The sequence below is a fragment of the Syngnathoides biaculeatus genome, chromosome 16 (assembly GCF_019802595.1).
Source record: "Syngnathoides biaculeatus isolate LvHL_M chromosome 16, ASM1980259v1, whole genome shotgun sequence".
NCBI lineage: Eukaryota > Metazoa > Chordata > Actinopteri > Syngnathiformes > Syngnathidae > Syngnathoides > Syngnathoides biaculeatus.
In genome coordinates this window covers 2,853,207-2,874,464 of record NC_084655.1, presented here as the reverse complement: position 1 = coordinate 2,874,464, position 21,258 = coordinate 2,853,207, and the positions used below count along the sequence as shown (strand labels likewise).

The 21,258-nt window shown below is 40.6% G+C and overlaps 1 protein-coding gene across 3 annotated transcripts in view; it reads right to left on the bottom strand.

Annotated features, from left to right (window-relative positions):
* nbr1b (NBR1 autophagy cargo receptor b) overlaps positions 1-21,258 on the bottom strand; it is a 118,792-nt gene that overhangs the window by 25,731 nt on the left and 71,803 nt on the right. For all 3 annotated transcript variants that reach the window (XR_009798703.1, XM_061845259.1, XM_061845260.1), the window contains exons 14-17: positions 8,397-8,472; positions 8,131-8,241; positions 1,335-1,505; positions 888-1,139 (exon numbers count right to left, since the gene is read on the bottom strand). Coding sequence is in view for 2 of the 3 variants with exons in the window: in XM_061845259.1 (XP_061701243.1) it covers positions 888-1,139; positions 1,335-1,505; positions 8,131-8,241; positions 8,397-8,472 (610 nt within the window). In the remaining variant the exon portion in view is untranslated. The remainder of the gene's footprint in view (positions 1-887; positions 1,140-1,334; positions 1,506-8,130; positions 8,242-8,396; positions 8,473-21,258) is intronic.

Sequence of the window (21,258 nt, the reverse complement as noted above, 5' to 3'; positions counted from 1 at the left end):
TAGGTTCCCAACCCCTGGAATAGTCCACTGAAGTACACCTGAGCACAATGATTACATTGTTAGCATACGTGCTAGTGCCAATGTAGACACGTTATTACTAAAGATGTTGGTCACACTCAGGATGTCACATAGAAACAAAATTGACCACATCACAGCAAACAGAATAGCAAAACTAGCAAATAATAAAACAAATAATTACTAAAGAAATAATTGTCACAAAAAAAGCACTTTAAAAGCTAATTACATGCTCCGAGCATGCTTTGCGGCGCTCTCAATATAAATAGCGTTTAAAGCGTATGTTTTGCTTCAATTCTTTCTTCAGTCAGTGTTTATTTTATTTTTTGCTTGTTATTCAGTTATGCTATTCTATTTGCTGTGGTGTGATAATTTTTGACAGTGGGTGTGAAAAGCATCTTGTGTAATGACTTCCCTACACTACACTGCCAGTGTGTGGGGGCAATGTAAGGTTCTTCTGTTTACAAAAGTAAAATTGCAAGTGTTCCTCATTGTCTCGTGAGCACCATCATACGGTAGCTTATATACACACGAGAACACATGCTAGCATGTGTGCTCATAATGTAACCAGTGTGCTCAGGTTTACTTCATTGGACTAGTCACATGACAACATTTACAGATTTTGGAACTCAGAGTGGACATAAATCACCCTGTCTATTTAGGAGAGAATGTAAGACTTCTAAGTGCACCTTAAGGTCATGAAAATACAGTACATTATGAAATAAAAGAAAAAAAAACTTATAGAGCACAATCCTCGAATATGCAAGGCCACAAATGGGGACCCGCAAATATACAAGGACACACTGTATTTTGATCTTGATTGATTTTAGCTACCAGTATAAAGGCAATGCAACTTCTCCATGACCACTCACTTATGGTGGTGGATGGCTGCAGTGTGGAGGCCATCAATGGCATGTCGAGTGTTTTAGAAACTGAACTGGAGCCAGCCATCTCAGCTGGGACCATAGACAGAGGAGCTGGTAGGGAGGCTTTCAGAGGGGATGGGAGGGAAGACTTAAGCATCGCCGGTGGTTTTAAAGGGTTGTGGGAAATGTCTAAGATATCCTCAGTTTTCACCCCTTTACTTTCCACACAGGAGCCAATCTGAAGTGCCGGGCGTAACACTGTAAGCAAGCAGAATGTAAATTCCCGACAAATTAGTTACTGTTGCGCTAGAAGTGCACATGAATTTACCTGTAGTAAAAGCACTTTACACACAAAACAGCACAAATGGAAAAAAAAATAATTGGATGGACATAAAAACTTACAGGATATAAAAGAAGACTTTGAGCCTGCTCCCTTTAGTTCTGTTTGTTTACCTGGTCCGGAGCAGGATCCTCTCACCAAGGTGTGGTCGGGTGCTTCCTCCAAGGTCATGGATCGAATCACAGTCTCACAAACAAACTGAGTGCCACTGATGTCTTCCTCCCCCTCCTCTTGTGCTGGTATTCCACTATCCTCTGCACCAGAACCCACCCCATGAGATACATCTGTTGGTACATGAAAAAATATCTACAAACATTGATTATAATGACAATTAAGAAGTTTAAAGCCTTATTAAATGTTAAAGTCCATTACATTTAATAAGGTTCACTCAGATTTTTATGCTATGGCTACAACATTGTCAAAGGCTGAGTAGTTTATTTTAAATAGAGACTGAACAGCAAACTAAGCATGGCATCCATGCATGTCCCGGAGCAATGAACAAAGAAAGTTTGCTTCTCCTCATGCTGATGTGAGGAAATCGACCAGCATCCCGATGTTTATAATTAAGTCAAATTTCAAGTACATTATATAAACATTAATAATGAATAAATATATAAAGATAACCAGATGGCTCAGAATCTTCTTTTTTTTGGACCCATGCTTTTAATTGTCCTTCCCTAGTCCTATTCTCATCCCAGAAAATACTTTCAAAGACCCCGAAATTCAGGTTAAAACGTTTACGGTGGCGGGGCATGTGGGGCGGTGGTGGAGGGGGATGGTAGGGGGTGGCATTGGGTCCCTGCATCTGGTGACCAGTTGTCAAGGTGTCTCGGTGGGGGCGACAGACCACCCAGGGTCCTTCAACATGAGACGTATCCTGTCCACAGGGTTACTCTTAGGCGGACCCCTAATCCCCGTTTCCGTCCTAGATTGATTGGATGAGGTCCTTCATCTGCGTGTTGCGAACACAGCAATAATAGGACATTACTGTCAGCGTTTCTGCATGCACAATGGTGTGAATTCACTTGCATATGTCTGTAAGCACACACCCCTGGGATTCTTTCTTTGGGTGTGGGACTACTCATTGCAACAAATGACTCTTGTATACATGTGTCACCACACGTATATTCTCATTCAATAGACTTCTATAATTCACTTAGTCAGTCCTACCACATTCCAGTTGTATAGCTGGGTTCATGATCCTTGTCTTGATTGCTTCTTCTCCTGTCTTTGTCCTGTCCTATCTTGTCCTGTTCTTCTGTTACAGAGTGTAAAGCTACAGTCTCATGCAATATCCATATTTAATGTTTCTTTGTTGTAGATATGGAATTATTTACTTTTCTGGTTCTGTTTATAGTTAGCACTGTCTTTTTTTTCTCTCGCACCCATCTGGAAATTCTGCTCTGTTTGATTGATGCACTCTGATCCTCAATAAATTTTCAATTAAAATACAAAGAAATCAGAGCGGAAGCTCAACAACTTCAATGTGACAGGAAAACTTTTCCATCATGAAGGGAATGGGGATTCACTCTGGGGTGGCACAGTGGATTAGCTGGAAAGCGTTGGCCTCACAGTTCTGAGGTCCCGGGTTCGATCCTGGACCCGTCTCTGTGGAGTTTGCATGTTCTCCCCGTGCTTGTGTAGGTTTCCTCTGGGTACTCCGGTTTCCTTCCACATCCCAAAAACAAGCAAAATTAATTGAACACTCTAAATTGCCCCGAGGTGTGATTGTGACTGTTTGCACCACGCCTCCTGCCCGCTGACAGCTGGGATAGGCTCCAGCACTCCTGCAACCCTCGTGAGGATAAGTGGCTAAGAAAATGGATGGATGGATGGATGGATGGATTTACTATGCTGCTTGATCTAACAGCCGAATAGGACACACATATACACACACAAAAAGTAACATCACCGTCTTCTCCGTTCGACCAATGTGCATGCATGGAACACGCACAGATGTGAAGCCAGATTAAATGTAGTTATCAATGGAAAATGAAAAAAATTGTGGTCTGAATGCCTAACTAGTAGCTCACGGTCTACTCTCCGGCCACAGACTGTGGTCAACTATGAGGAGTGTAGGAGAAACGTTTTTTTGGTGTATGTGTTATATTTTTGTATTAAATATTTAATCCTTACCCTTGGCTGTGCAGACTTAAATGTAAAAGTATTTAAAAAAGAGGACAAAATCGTATGCCATGGCACATGACATGTGACTGTAAATTGAAGTTGTCAACAGTGGTAGCTAGCGATCAGAACGGTTAAGCAATCTTATACTTCACAAGAGGAGAAATTAACTAAAACGATCCCCATTTACATCCTGAATGGAAGGAAAGTAATCCATCCCTTAATTTCCTGTACCGCTTATCCTTAGTAGGGTCGCAGGCACGCTGGACCCTATGCTAGCTATTTTTGGGGTTGGAATCTGTGGAAGGAAACTGGAATACCCAGAGAAAAATGACACAGGCAGAGGGAGTACATGCAAACTCCACACAGGCGTGGCTGAATTTGGACCTGCGCCCATAGAACTGTGAGGGAAATGTACTAACCAGTCGGCCACCGTGCTGTGTAATAAGGTACTATTTGTTTATTTCTCATTCAAACCCTATTTGCTTGATCTGCAATACAACGGCAGTGTTGGCAAAGAAAATGGAATCCGGAGCTGTATTTAAAAACAGTACCCGAGGAGATACGAAACCGTTTTCCCTGCAAAATCAAAATTTACGTGCCAGAAAAGTACAGAAATTGAATGCCCAGCTTGCAACTGAGCAGTATATATTCAAACCAAACAACAGAGATCATGAAGGCCATTAAAGAGAAGTAACTCTCCCACAATACCACTACAAGGCAATGTGACGTAACACCTGTTGCTAAGGATATGGAGGAACAAATGAGGAAGGATATTGATGTGTGTAGTTACTATTTTGTAGAATTTGAGAAGTTTATATATGCTGCGTAAAAACACACATTAAATTTTTTGTATCAATGTCGGAAGTCAAATCAAACTTCAAACTCTCCTTTCAGGTCAGTTAAGATAACCGAAATTAATTTAGTTAAATGCCACAAAAATTAAGAATAAAAAATTAAAAGAGAATGTCATGTTATTTTCTTTAAGGTCATAAGCTTACATATACACAAATTACTATGTCCTTAAAAAATAAGGGGAAGCCCCGATAATTAGGTCATGACCTTGGAAACTTCTGATAGGTTAGAGTACCGTGAAAGAGTATTTGACCCCAACCTGATTTCAATTTGTTTTTTGTTTTTTTTTGCATATCTGTCACACACACACACACACACACACACACACACCACACACACACACACACACACACACACACACACACACACACACACACACACACAGGTTTGAAATCATCAAACCAATTTCAATATCACTTGGAGACAACCCAAGAAAATACCAAATGCAATTTTCAAATGACAATTCAATGTATTAAAAAAAATGCAAACCTTTCTGACCCTCTGTGAACAAGTATTTTCCCCTGTACCTAATAATGGGTTGTGCCACCGTTGGCAACATTGACTGAAATCAAGGGTTTGCGATAATTGTTGATGAGTCTTTCACATCACTCTGGAGGAATTGTGTCACACTCTTCTTTGCAAAATTGTTTCAACGCTGCCATATTGGAGGGTTTTCCAACGTGAACTGCCCGTTTAAGGTCACACCAGAGGATCTCAATTGGATTTCAATTTGAACTTTCACTTGGTCACTCCAAAACCTTTATTTTGAGCCATTCAGAGGTGGACTTGCTGATGTTTTTCAGATCATTGTACTGCTGCGTGATCCAAGAGAGCTTGAATTTGAGGGCACGAACTGACGACTGAACGTTCCCCTTCAGGATTTTCTGGTACACAGCAGATTTCATTCTTCCATCAATCACAGCAAATTATCCTGAATCTGAGGAAGCAAAGTAGCCTCAGACCATCACTTTTTCAACACCATGCTTCACTGTTGAAATAAAATTCATTTTCTCAAATTCTGTGACAGTTTAACAGGCCGAAGACTTTCCAAGAAGTTCAATTTTTGAGTCATCAGTCCACAGAATGTTTCTCCAAAAGTATTGAGGCTCGTCAAGAAGTTTTTGGGCAAATGTAAGGCCAGTGTTTGTAGTCTTTGCTGACATCAGGGGTTTTCGTTTGGGAACCCTCCCATGTATGCCATATTTGGCCAGTGTCTTTCTTATAGTAGAGCCTTTTGTGTCCTCCTGGATGAGTCGTCATAACACTCTTGAAGTAATTTTAGTTGGTGATCCAGTCCTGGGAAGGTTTGTCACTGTTCCCAGTTTTCTCCATTTGTGGATAATGGCTCTGATGGCCCTAAAGAAACCTTTCAATCACTTTTTTTTTCTCATTTCTACTTCAATTTCTTTGGATTGTGGCATGACGGATTGGTTCTTGAGCTCATGCAGTCTACTTCACGGCCTTCAGATTCCATTTAAGTGATTTTGTGATTCAACAAGTATGGTGGTAATCCGGTTTGGGTGTGATTTGTGAAACCTGTACGCACCTTTCACAAATTTGTGGTTAGTCACTGTGACTTTGTAATTTAACAATGGAAGGCAACTGCTTTTTCACAGAGAGTCAGAAAGGTTTGGAATCCTTTTGTGATTTAATAAATTAAATTGTCATTTGAAAACTGCATTTTGTATTTCCTTGGGTTGTTTGAGTGATATTAAAATTGGTTTGATGATTTGAAACCTTCTTATGTGATTGATGTGCAAAATAAAACAGAAATCAAGAAGGGGGCGAATACGTTTTCACGGCACTGTAACTGACAACGTGAATTAATTGTAGGAGCACCTGGGGATGTATTTAAGGCTCCACATCAAACACTCTGCTTCCATGTTTGAAACCATGGGAAAATCAAACTGGAATCGGAAAGAAGTGTGGCGCTCTACAAGTCTAGTTCATCCTTGGGTGAAATTTCCAGATGCTTGAAGGTGCCACCTTCCTCTGATCAAATAATTATATGCAAGTATAAACATCGTGTAAATGTCCAGGCATCACACCATTAAGAAAGGAGATGAGCTATGTCTCCAAGAGATGTATGTGTTTTGGTCCGAAATGATCGAATCAACCCCAGAACAAAAGCTAAAGACTTTGTAAAGATGCTGGATGAAGTCGGTAAGAAAGTGTCACAGTGAAACGAGTCCTGCACCGACATGAGCTGAAAGGCCACTCACCAAGAATAAAGCCATTACTCCTACAATAAAGAACAACATAACAGTTTCTAAAAGACAGTAAGACAAAGATTTTAACTTCTGGAGACATGTCTTGTGGTCTAATTAAACCAAAGTGGAACAGTTTAGCCATAATGACCAGTGTTAAATCTGGAGGAAAAGGTGTGCTGTGAAGCATGGAGGTAGCAGCATCATGTTGTGGGCTGTTTTGCTGCAGCATGAACTGGAGCGCTTCATAAAATAGATTAATACATTAAGAAAGAACATAAAATGGAGATATTAAGGCAGCATCTAAAGACATCAGCCAGAAAGCTAAAACTTGGGCGTAAATAGGTCATCCAAATGGACAATAACCCTAACCATGGTGCCAAAATGGTTAAAAATGGCTAACCCTTGTCCTGGAGTAGCCATCACAAAGCCCTGATCTGAATCCCATAAAATTTTTTGGGGTAAATCTGAAAAGGCGTGTGCAAGCAAGGCAACCGACAGCAGAATAGCAGAGTACTGTCAAAGGTTTGAGGAAGGTTATCCAAAGCATTCGACCCAAGTCAGGCAGTTCAAAGTAAAAGGTACTCGATACGAAGGAAATAAAATGTAAAATTCTCTAAGAAATTCCATCTCTCCAAATTTTAGCATTTGACAAAATTAAATAATTATTGTGATCCTGACTGACCTGAAACAGGAAGGTTTTGGCTGAGTTGGCTTCAGACAGTGAGACAAAAAAATGAAACGTGCATTTTTGCAGTGTATATTTTCAGGTCAAAGCAGGTTTTAGGTAAACTTTTTTGTGCCCGAAGAAAATACAATGGTACCTCTACTTCCAAAGTTAATCTGTTACAGAAGTCGTTTAGTAACGTGAATTCTTCGTAAGTAGAAGCGCATTTTACATGCAAAATGGCCTAATCCATTCCAAGTCCTCCAACCGCCCACCACACAAAAAATAAGCTTTCAAAGTATATAATATAAAGAATACTAAAAACTAACTCTAACCAGAACTGGAGGAAGCAGAAATGAAGATGTTGAGGTTCTCGATTCGTGTGAACAGGCTGGATAGGATTAGAAATGAGCTCATTAGAAGGACAAACAATGTGAGAGAGAGCACACTTCGATGGTTTGGACATGTTCAGAGGCGAGAGAGTGAGTATATTCTGTAGAAGGATGGTGAGGGTGGAGCTGCCAGGCAAAAGAGCGAGAGGAAGACCAAAGAAAAGGTTGATGGATGTTGTGAGGGAGGACATGAGGACAGTGGGTGTTAGATAAGAGGATGCACTAGATAAGATGAGATGGAAAAAGAGGACACGCTGTGACGACCCCTAACGGGAGATTTTGTTCAAATAAGGTGCTTGACTTCAGAATAATTATTTGAAAAAACAAAAAAAATACAGATAATATTTCATGTTTCGATCACATTGGTAAAAGAAAAAAATTGCACATTGTAAAAATGCATTACACATTGGTAGAAGGGTTTTCCAGAATTTCGAACTCAACTTTGGGGGTTCATATTATAAATAGGTCCACATTAGGAGAAAATTATGGTCTATAATACCATATATACTTGGTGGCTCTTTCGCGGATTTCCTGTAATATAAGGGTGGTCTTGAACGTAACCTTGCGGATAAACAAAGTGTTACTGTACAGCAAAAATAAAGCATTCTGTTTCACGGTTCCAATAGATTTAGATGGGCATGTATAAATCTTCCATTTTAGTTACCCAATATGCTATTGATGATTTCGGTCTCTTCTTGGATCAGCCCCAATGAAGGGGTACTTTTGTCCTGCTGGTGGCCATCTTGAGGAAGAGGGGAGATGCAGGGAGTCATGTCTGGATGGGAGAGACAAAGAGGTATGTTGATAATCTGATGAAACCATTCAGTTTCTCTTCTAGAATATTACATTGTTGCAAAGTTAAATTACTTGCTGTCATTGAATAGAACAGAAGAAATGTTCATAACACAAATTAATGACAATTCTTCTTACCAGCAGGGGTGTTATTCGGGACACTCTCCAACTCTTGGACAATGTTGATGTCTAGCAACTCAAAAGACAGAAGATCCTGAGAGAAGAAAAACAGTGAGGTGCAAACGTAGCAAACGTAATTAGACAATTTTCCATTGTAAAACAGTCATCTATTGTTAGTTTCTATTGTACGAAAACAAAGAGGTGCCAGAATTATAACCCTCTAGAAAACAGTCATGAAAAATGTACTGTACGAAAGTGCAAATTTAGAGCGACTTCCGGTTGAGTAGCTATGTGGTAGGCTGCAAAACAACACAGCTCCCCGTCCTGATAAAGTTTTGTTTATAAATGCCATATAATTTGGGGTTTTTTTTCGATGGGAATTAAAGAGGAAAAAGAACCATTTCTAAGATGCCCAAACAAAGACGAAAGTTGTCCTACAGATGACAGAAGAGACCTCTTCAGCTGAAGAAGAACTGGTCGACAACGATGTAACTAGCATGAGTACCGCTACAAAAAGATAATAAACCATGCCAGTATAAACCATGTACGATTGTGTAAACAAGTGTTTGAGAGACAGGATTGGAAGTGACGACTTGTTTGGATGCAAAGCCAACATTCTTCCGCCCTTCTGGGTAGAAGCCTGAGGAATACCAAGCAAGAGTATTTAACAGTCACCATGTCTAATACAAAAACGCCAACTGTCGTACACGACAGGTGTGATGTGTCTGCTCCAAATTCGCAAAATGGGGAAAATATTAGTAAACAAAAGGAAAGGGACAACTTAACTTGCAAGGATTAGAGATTTGTCGAAGCACAAACCCAGATAAGCTAAAGTATTTGCATAAATATATAACAAAATTCCGCTGGCCAGCTTAATTCGCTAAAAATATTTCAGTTGAACAATGGCATAGATTGTAGAAATAAAGGTGACCTTACTAAAAAGACCCAAGCAAGGTATGACAATACCTAATGGTGGTTAAAAGGGAAGAAGGAGGCAGAAAAAGCAAAGAACACGATAATGAATAGAGAAAACCAACCACACCCCTCTACACTGACTTACATCACCACATAGTATGACTTGATCAGACGGAAATAACTTGAAATGGTCGTAAAGACTGGGAGGACTACTATCTCCCGCGCAGACTGCTGCACGAATGACCAACTTATCACCAAGTTAGGTGACTTGTAACCAAGGATCCAAATAATCAACCCCGACACACAAAATGGCGCCGACCTGACTATTTAGTGGAGAGGACTTGGACTATGGGTGATGTTAAAAAAGGCTGTGGAAGATAACACTTCACACAAAGCCAATATGAATCAATTTGTAGAAGATATGGAAAATTTGAAAATTCAGAGAGCAACCCAGCGTTTTACACATAGACCAAATTACACTAAAATAGGAGGAGAAAAACAAAAGATGATGAGCCTTTTGAGGAATACAGAGTGAGAATGATAACTGTATTCAAGATTTACAGTGGCCTGCAGGAAGATGGAGAATAGGCCATTTCAACAGCTGTTGACATACTCTCCATGCAGGTTTAAAAGACACAAATTACAACAAGGTTAACAAATATTACACTGGCCTGATGACTGACACATAGGAGGAATATCTCCATGTGGAGAACATTCTGAAAGATAAAAAGAAACAGACAAGCTACAACTTTTATGGGAAAGACACTGCGACAGTAAGCAGAACATTTCCTAACAGAACAACAGGATAAGATAAATGAAGACTTTCTTAATGTAACAATGAGGTTAAAAAAAATAATAATAAAAAAACTCCAGGCCGAGATTTTCATTACGAAAACAAACTCAACAAATACACTCCAGAAAAAAAGAAGAGAAAAAATAAATAAATAACAGTTGATTATCTGCACACAAACAATCGGGGAGGGCAGCCACAAGGTTCAGACTCCCACAGGCCTTAAAAGACAGACGCTTAATGTTGCCACATGTGTCACTGTTTAAACCATATGACACACACTCAGAGTGGTTGTGAGGTTTTGTCAAAAGAGACCAAACAGCAACTAATTTGAAACTAGACAAGGAAAATTTGAAAAGTATAGGTTAGTACAGGCCGTCACCTTCATCAAAAGTGACGCGGTATCAACTCTTGCCTCTTAACAGAGGAAGAGGAAAAATAGTTTGAAAAGAAGTCTCAGAATGCATATGGTCAATAGGACTATCAGATGTGGGACTCATTTGGGGAGCGCAACTTGTACAAATTAGACGTAAAACAGAATATAGGCTATTTATGAAACAATATCAATTAAAACTAGATGCATTAGACGGTTTTTACAGTAATGGATTGAGTTGTATTTGCATTTGAAGGCAAACATACACATTTACCAGGTTACCTCAAGTATACTGTGAAAGGCCAACAATTTATTCACAAGTTATGACAGCTAGTATGTCCACATTTTAACTAACACGTGGCAATCAAATTCTACTTTATGAGGATGGTGTTTTGGTTGCATCACCCCACAAGGAAACTTGCAAAGTGATACAATAGCATTGTTAAAACATTTAGCACAGGAGGGACACGAGGTTAGCAAGAACAAGTTAACAACAAGATAAGAGCTTAGGACACAACCTTTTAGCGCAGCAAGAACAATTTTAGATGATAGAAAAAAAGTTGTACTTAATGTACCAAAACCACAAACAAACTATGCAACAATAACTGCGCCTTTGTCCAAATTAATGTATGAGGAAGACCTCAAAATGACATAATTGTTAAAATGAACAGAAGAATCAGAAAATGTTTTCAGTGAGATATGAAGGAACTAGTGTCAGATTATAGCAAATCCTTTATGTAGATACTAGATTGTAAAGGTCATTTTATGACCTCAGTTTTGGTGCAACATAGAGACTCAGTGTAGCATGTGCCGTACCCCAGTATGTAAGAGCAGTTATTGTGACATCTATTGCTGTAGAAACGAGTTCAACCATAGTTTTGCTCCATCCTCTGATTCTAAAGACTACCACATGCAGTCACTGCACTGCGTACTGAGACAAAAAAGCAACGTCGAACCCAGCAAAAATTTTTACCACGTCATGAGAAAGTCATGAGGATGGTGCAAAACGTGATTGTCAAAAGTTATCAGAAATATGAGCCAAAAGTAGAAGTGGCCTGAGAGATTAGCTTTTAGAAAGAAGTGCTATTTGTAGATGGCTCATCTATGAAAATGCATGGTATAGCCAGCCAATATGCATTTGCAACAGTGCATGTTTTTGCGCAGCACGGAAAAAAAAAATAGGGGGTTTAATTCATCCACAGCCAAAGTAACACATGCGAAATTGTTAGTTGATTTAATTATTGCAATGCAAATGCCCCAAAAAATTACTGTATGCAAATGCCTCACACATACATCAAACAAAGATATGATTTCATTTGGAAATGCTTTTTGTGATAGAATACTAAAGGAAGCTGCAGTGAAAAAAAACGTAAATTTAGACAAAATTTAGATAAGACACATTAAGAAGATATGCGCAACATTGTAAAAAGACATCTATGTGTGACCAAACAACAAACCTATCCTATCATTAGGCGGCCATTTTGAGCTATGATTTTGTCACATATCTCAAACAGGAGGGATATGAGTCTATACAATCAACATGACAGAATTTATGGATTCAATTTTTATTAAAAAAAAATGTAGGACATGTTTGACATGTGCAAGAAATAATCCACAAGGTGCTTTTAGCCAATGTAGAGGACGGTTCCTTACACCACAATATCTGTTTAAAAACTATCCATGAGTCTATTGAATTAAAAGTGAAGGAAAAAAAAGGGTTTGGTCTGGTCATTATAGATGCCTTTTCAAAATGGATAGAACTCTTTCCAACCAAACATGCCAACAGCTTTAAAAATAGCAGAAAGGAATACTTGAGTTAATTTGTCTCATTGTAAGAAGGTTATTGATTTTGAAACCATTGTAAATACTAATGTGTTTTATTGTTTTATTTATTTGTATGATAGCTGTTCTAATTCCCACTGCCAAAGTCGCTGTACTCCAGTGACAAAGGGGGTCGTGGTATTTAGAACCCTTCTGTCTCAACTCCGGTGAAGAAAACACCATGACTGAGACATTTAGGGGATTGAGTCTGCTATCATAATGGCAACTAAACAGTTAAATTTTTTTGTTGGGTGTTCGATTTTATTTTTTCTGCTCGAGTGGTACCTGTGGGAACCACCCAAGGTCCTAGAAATCAAGTTCGATAACTGCATAGAAAAAAAAAGTGAATTTGAGTTAATTAAAGTAAACACTAAATTAGATGTAGAAAATTGGTTTCAAATTGCAACAGGCATTCCAAAATAGTAATTGGGTTCTCATGGTAGAAAAAAGGCATCACAGTGACACAGCTGTAAGGCTTTGGCCTCACAGTTCTGAGGACTGGGGTTTAGTCCCAGCTCCTCCTGTATGGAATTGCATGTTTCCCCAATGCCTGTGTAGGTTTCCTTCGAGCGCTCCAGTTCCTCCCGCGTTGCAGGAGCGTGCAACATTGATTGGACACTCTGGAGTTTCCCTAGATGTGATTGTGAGTGGGACTGTTGTCTGTCTCGATGTGCCCTGCAATTGGCTGGCGGCCAGTTCAAGGCGTACCCTGCCTCCTGCCTGATGACAGCTGGGATTGGCTCCAGCACTCCCACAACCCTTATGAGAGTAAGCGGCTAGGAAAATTGAATTTAGGAGAGGAACGGTACCTGATAATGAAGGACAAAAAAAAAAAAAACGGGATTCTGTGTATACACTAACTTCTTTTAAAAACCAAAAAACATTATTTTCTAATGATGTACATCAAATTTATTGGAACTGCAAACAAATTAAGAAATTTATCAGCATTGATGTGTAAAACCATTTTTGTGATTGATAATTCATATTAGTAATTGCCACATACAGATATCTGATGGTGATGCGGAGGTATAAATTGGAAAAAAAATGCAACAGGTTACTGTGCTCAAATAACTTGATTATTGCCATTTGTCTGTTCATCCTATGTCTGTTCATCAATTAATATCTACTGTACATGTAGTTTTACCCTTGGTCGGAAGAGAAGCGGTATGGGAACGACAAGTATTTTAACATACATCGACGCCACTGATGTTCTAAGTGAGTATAAATTGGCTGATCAATTTGGCAGCAGGTTTTGAGTCCTCAGGTTGTCGGCGTACAACCAACAAAAACGTAGACAGAATCAACTCCATTCATCACAACGTACAAGAATTGGGCAACTGGACACAGGCTGAGAGAGGAAAAATATGTGCTATGTTTGGAGAACAATGTTGCGCAGTGAAGGCCAACAAACAGCTATGGAGTCATGCCACAGAGGGTCTTCGAACCCTGAATGACTCCTTCAGGTATTGACACCTCCGTGTGAGAGACCTGGATGAATCCCTTTGGAAGATGCACAGCCCTGTTGTCCTCAAATTTGGTATCAATTGCTATTTTTTCCAGCAATTTTGACTTTGTGTGGATGTTCTTGGATTCCTGCGTGCTCTCATTGTGAAACTTATTAACACTGTTATGTCACCCATGAACAAACAGGTGGCGGAGATGTATCCTTTAATGGTGAAGAATGACCATGACGACGACGATGATGATTTTCTATTCGCCGTGTGGATGTAATAATTTCCATTAAAAATTCATTTGTTAGGAGAAGTTGCAAGATGATGTAACAATGTCTGCAATGCCATAATAAATAGGGGGGAAATGTTAGAGTTATCGTTAATACATTTATTATGGACTTGCAACAAAGCCACAGTATCCTCCTTGCTTCAAAGAGTCTTGTTCACAGGACGAGCTCCTACACACAGATGCAATAGTATCTTCCTACAAGTGGCCAAGGACAACTCCATAATAACCAAAGAATGTGGTAAATCATCATTATACAATGTGCCACATCATCACCAAAACTGTACCTTTGTTCATTTCATCTGCTCACCCCTCCTTTTGAAAAAAAGAGTACGTGAGAGGCTGGTTCAGAACGTGTTTGGAGACTGTAACTGGCCTGTCTCTCACGTCCTCCTGATCAGAAGAAAGACGATTTCTTGTCCGTTATTTGTGCAACTATTCCAGCAAGTTAGGTGATAAACCCAACACGTTTGACCTCTGTTATTGTAAACAAAGGCTACTGTACCAAATATTAACATTGATTTTCTCAGGTGTTCAAATACTTATTTGCAGCTGTATCACACAAATAAATTGTTGTGGATTTTTCTTTTTAGATTATCTCTCTGACAGTGGACATGCAACTACGATGAAAATTTCAGATCCCTCCATGATTTCTAAGTGGGAGAACTTCCAATATAGCAGGCTGTTCAAATATTTATTTTCTCCAATGTATCAACCTCAGCGAACTAGGCTGACAGACTCAACAACCTGATATGGAGCAGACCCTGAGTTTCAAGAAGAAGAGCACCACAAGCCGAGGCGCCACAGGAGGCTTTAGAAATAAACTGGACACCTTCAGACGGACTGACCGGTCAATCTATTTCGTCAGGACAAAGAAATGTTTATGGTTAGGAGACAATGTGATGGCGATTGGGGGACAAACTTTATATATTGAAAATTAAATTTAAAAAATAAACAAAAAAAAGTATAAAAAAAATCACATTACTTTACGTTACTTTTATGACACTATGACAAAAAACGGATAGGATCGGGGAAGATCTGAGTAATTACAAACAAACTTTACTCTCTACAGTTGGCAACAAGTACTTTTCCTTTGTGCCAATAAAACATCACGGCTCCTATAGAGCTCGTGCACCTACGTCATAAAATCACGTGACTTTTGTTTACCTCGCCATATTGCCAGTCAAGCTAAGCATTGCTCAATGCTAAGTCGTTTGGAGACTACACAGAAATATTTCTTGTAGGACCATGCCCAGAGTCTTTTCCAATACTGTCAGACATTTAGAAGGTGAAAATAAACGACGGTACGTGGAAAAATTAGATAAACTCGACATAGAGAACCAGTATTTAATGCCGAAATCGATGTTTTCGACGATAAGAAATTGGACTGTTAATTCGCTTCCGCTTGGACAACTGGATATACACATGGATCTGGTGAGTAAGTCGCCGAGATTTCCACAGAAAAGTTTGAAACCGTATAAAAGTCTGGACACATACATATACTTTGTAGCTGGATCTGTTCTCAACGGGGACACGGCTCATGAACCCGGAAGTGTGTTCGGCTACATGTTAACCTTTTCCAAAATCCATCGGTCTTTTCAGACAGTATTCAATACAAATACCAATATTAATGTAAATAACCCCTGGTTTCACACAAACTCGCATTCATTAACTATGATTGGAAAGAAAAAGAGGACAAGTGAGAAGGCTCCTCCATAGCATTTCCCAAGAAGTACTTATAATGCCAAGTTGGCTCATTTGAGAACAATGCGTGAAAAAAAATAAGACGGACTCGGCTCCTCCGTCGGCCACACGTTCACCTACGTAAACCTCTGTGTGACCGACGGTTTATTTTGTTTTTTTTTAAATACGCATTGGACTCATTAGAGAACTTCTTCTTCTTCTTCTTCTTTTCCTTTCGGCTTGTCCCGTTAGGGGTCGCCACAGCGTGTCATCTTTTGCCATCTTAGCCTATCTCCTGCATCTTCCTCTCGAACCCCAACTGCCCTCATGTCTTCCCTCACCACATCCATAAACCTTCTCTTTGGTCTTCCTCTCGCCCTTTTGCCTGGGAGCTCCATCCTCAGCATCCTTCTACCAATATACTCACTCTCTCGCCTCTGAACATGTCCAAACCATCGAAGTTTGCTCTCTCGAATCTTGTCTCCAAAACATCCAGCTTTGGCTGTCCCTCTAATGAGCTCATTTCTAATCCTATCCAACCTGGTCACTCCGAGCGAGAACCTCAACATCTTCATTTCTGCCACCTCCAGTTCAGCTTCCTGTTGTTTCTTCAGTGCCACCGTCTCTAATCCGTACATCATGGCCGGCCTCACCACTGTTTTGTAAACTTTGCCCTTCATCCTAGCAGACACTCTTCTGTCACATAACACACCAGACACCTTTCGCCAGCTGTTCCAACCTGCTTGGACCCGTTTCTTCACTTCCTGACCACACTCTCCATTGCTCTGTATTGTTGACCCCAAGTATTTGAAGTCGTCCACCCTCGCTATCTCTTCTCCCTGTAGCCTCACTCTTCCCCCTCTACTTTTCTCATTCACGCACATATATTCTGTTTTACTTCGGCTAATCTTCATTCCTCTCCTTTCCAGTGCATGTCTCCATCTTTCCAATTGTTCCTCTGCGTGCTCCCTGCTTTCACTGCATATGAAAATATCATCTGCGAACATCATGGTCCAAGGGGATTCCAGTCTAACCTCATCTGTCAGCCTATCCATTAACACTGCAAACAGGAAGGGGCTCAGAGCTGATCCCTGATGCAGTCCCACCTCCACCTTAAATTCCTCTGTCACACCTAAAGCACACCTCACCATTGTTCTGCTGCCATCATACATGTCCTGTACTATTTTAACATACTTCTCTGCCACACCAGACTTACGCATGCAGTACCACAGTTCCTCTCTTGGTACTCTGTCATAGGCTTTCTCTAGATCCACAAAGACACAATGTAGCTCCTTCTGACCTTCTCTGTACTTTTCCACGAGCATCCTCAAGGCAAATAATGCATCTGTGGTACTCTTTCTAGGCATGAAACCATACTGTTGCTCGCAGATACTTACTTCTGTCCTGAGTCTAGCCTCCACTACTCTTTCCCATAACTTCATTGTGTGGCTCATCAACTTTATTCCTCTATAGTTCCCACACCTCTGAACATCCCCTTTGTTCTTAAAAATGGGAACTAGAACACTTTTCCTCCATTCTTCAGGCATCTTTTCGCCCGCTAGTATTCTGTTGAATAAGTTGGTCAAAAACTCCACAGCCATCTCTCCAAATTGCTTCCATACCTCTACCGGTATGTCATCAGGACCAACTGCCTTTCCATTTTTCATCCTTTGTAGTGCCTTTCTGACTTCCCCCTTAGTAATCATTTCCACTTCCTGGTCCTTCACTCTTGCCTCTTCAACTCTTCCTCTCTCTCATTTTCTTCATTCATCAACTTCTCAAAGTATTCTTTCCATCTATTTAGTACACTACCGGCACCAGTCAACACATTTCCATCTCTATCCTTAATCACCCTTACCTGCTGCACATCCTTCCCATCTCTATCCCTCTGTCTGGCCAACCTGTAGAGATCCTTTTCTCCTTCTTTTGTGTCCAACCTGGTGTACATGTCTTCATATGCCTCTTGTTTAGCCTTTGCCACCTCTACCTTTGCCCTACGTCGCATCTCGATGTACTCCTTTCGCCTCTCCTCAGTCCTCTCAGTATCCCACTTCTTCTTCGCTAATCTCTTTCCTTGTATGACTCCCTGTATTTTGGGGTTCCACCACCAAGTCTCCTTCTCCCCTTTCCTACCAGATGACACACCAAGTACTCTCCTGCCTGTCTCTCTGATCACCTTGGCTGTCGTCGTCCAGTCTTCCGGGAGCTTCGGTTGTCCATCGAGAGCCTGTCTCACCTCTTTCCGGAAGGCCGCACGACATTCTTCCTTTCTCAGCTTCCACCACATGGTTCTCTGCTCTACCTTTGTCTTCTTAATCTTCCTACCCACCACCAGAATCATCCTACATACTACCATCCTATGCTGTCGAGCTACACTCTCCCCTACCACTACTTTACAGTCAGTAACCTCCTTCAGATTACATCGTCTGCACAAAATATAATCTACCTGCGTGGTTCTACCTCCGCTCTTGTAGGTCACTATATGTTCCTCCCTCTTCTGGAAATAAGTGTTCACTACAGCCATCTCCATCCTTTTTGCAAAGTCCACCACCATCTGCCCTTCAAAGTTCCTTTCCTGGATGCCGTACTTACCCATCACTTCTTCATCGCCCCTGTTTCCTTTACCAATATGTCCATTACAATCTGCACCAATCACAACTCTCTCGCTGTCTGGGATGCTCAGAACTACTTCATCTAGTTCCTTCCAGAATTTCTCTTTCAACTCTAGGTCACATCCTACCTGTGGTGCATAGCCGCTAACCACATTATACATAACACCCTCAATTTCAAATTTTAGTCTCATCACTCGATCTGATACTCTTTTTACCTCCAAGACATTCTTAGCCAGCTCTTCCTTTAAAATAACCCCTACTCCATTTCTCTTCCCATCTACTCCGTGGTAGAATAATTTAAACCCTGCTCCCAAACTTCTAGCCTTACTACCTTTCCACCTGCTCTCTTGGATGCACAGAATATCAACCTTTCTCCTAATCATCATGTCAACCAACTCCTGTGCTTTTCCTGTCATAGTCCCAACATTCAAAGTCCCTACACTCAGTTGTAGGCTCTGTGCATTCCTCTTTTTCTTCTGACGCTGGATCCGGTTTCCTCCTCTTCTTTGTCTTCGACCCACAGTAGCTGAATTTCCACCGACGCCCTGTAGGTTAGCAGTGCCGGGGGCGGGCGTTGTTAACCCGGGCCACGACCGATCCGGTATGGGATTCTTTAGATGAACGCTCATATTTGTTTGGCACAGTTTTTACGCCGGATGCCCTTCCTGACGCAACCCTCTGCATTTATCCGGGCTTGGGACCGGCCTACAGATTGCACTGGTTTGTGCCCCCATAGGGCTGCATTGGAGAACAATCCATATTAAAAAAAAACGTCTGTGAGGAAGAGGTTGGCCGCAACATGCTTCCGTGTATGTTGGAGACGACTCCTTGTTATTTTTTTTTAATATGCATTGTTTTCAAATGAGCCAATTTGGGATTATAACTACTTTTTGGGAATTTGAGAATGAGAAGAATAATTCCTACCTGAAGTGAAGTGATCGCTACATAACCGTGTGTATTTGGTTGGGCACCATCCATCACATTTAATTGCCAAAATTTACCGATCTTTTCTCATCTTTTCAGGTGGTATTCCATAGAATGATCTCTTTGAATATCTGTCTTGTCCGTTGTAGCAAACAACAGCACAAGTCTCAGGCATTGTGTATATTCTGCTCCGGCTCAATGTCCCCCACACTGTTGAGCAGCTCTTTTTGACCTGCAATATGGTGCTGTGAAAATGGTGACATCACGTGCACAAGCTCTACAGGGTCATAAACATAACCTCAAAAAAGGAAGTTCAATTTGAGACATCGGTGAAATGTTTTCAATTCACAATGTTCTGGTTCGATTCTATTGCTTTTTTTGTTTGTTTCTGTAGGAATAATTGTGATCATAATTATCATTCATCTGCTTCCAATAAAGAAATGCTTTGCTCTGCTCTAGATAACGTGGCAGCCTCCTAGCAGGAGATAGCAAGAACAAAAACATCTTATCATCAGAACTGTTAGAACTGCTGCCTGTTAAAGAAATGATGACCACATATGTATTCAGCAATCTTCCACACATGCACACGCACATGAACAAACATGTACACTTTGTTTCAAACTGTTTTGCTTGTCGTCTCCTTTTTGTAACATCCATGTAAATAAGGGGCGTCTTAAAACTAAATAAATAGAGGTGCTGAGCAGAAGATAATCAGAGAGTGCAGTGGTGAATTGACCCCTCCGTGGATGTTGCGCAATCCGCGTCACTGACCAATCAGAGGCCAGAGATCTGTATAATCTCAGACTCAAATCTCAGACAACGCTGGCTGGATGGTCCAGTATAACTTCTGTTGGCGTTTTATCGCGTATTTGGGTTCTTTAACAATAGATATGGTTAAGAGGTGTAGTCACGGACTTTATAATAGTGACGACAGGTATCCTGAAAGGCTAGTTGGTGGAGTTCAATTCGTACCCTTTCCAAAACCGAAGACCCAGTACGAAAAATGTCTTTGATGGATCAAACTTTGTGTAAGACCGCATCATCAACTGAATCCATCTAAAATCAACCGGAACAGAAGACCGAGTACGAAAAATGTCTTTGATGGATAAAACTTTGAGGAAGACCGCATGATCAACTGAATCAATCAACCGGAACAGATATGTTTGCACGAAGGTAAGTCCCATATTTGATTTTCAATACATGTCTCATATAAATGAATTAGCAGTTCTTCGCTTGCATAATATAGCTACGTGTGAATGATTTTCACAATTGATCTGTGTTGAGCGATATTTTGCGATGATCTGGCTGCACAAACGTGTCCCATTGTTCGCGGCTAATTAGGTAAGCTAAACCGGACTCGCAGTCCTAAAAGCCTTCGACGTGCACCGAGACACCAAGACTGAAGGAAGGATGTTTGAGGACACTAAAGTAGTGATTGTCGTACTCGGTCGGGACTTGCGTAGGTTCGGCACTAATTCAAGAATAATTATTGAGGGGAGCGCGTGACGTTACACAAACAAAAAGAGAGAAACAACTCGTAAATCAAGCCTCGCCTTCTTCTTTTCCTTCATACGGCGGTTCACAAACGGCTGTACAGATACATATACAGATTCACCACACAACTGTGATATGTAACACGAAAATAGGAAACTGTCAATGACGAATTCGTCTTTGGGTTATAATATATTATATTATGTGGCTTCTCGGTCTTCCTCTGACTCTGGAAAGATCTCGCGCTAATATCAATGGTTTCTCCGTCGATATGCATTTTTACCCCTCACTGAAATACTTGAAGCCCTGCTGTCTGCTTTTCAACGATATTTGACTGTTAGCTAAGAACGCGAGTGAAAAATCAGCAGGTAAATCGGACAGTTTTGCTCTATTTTTTTATTGCTGCGCCGATATTTTTGCTAATTGTTTGTCTGACGTCAGCGCACGTGGCGTGACATCACTTCAGGAAGCGTGGTTAAGTGCCCTGTACGGAGGGGTCAATTGTACGAGACAGTTCCTCTCCTCTCTCTTCGC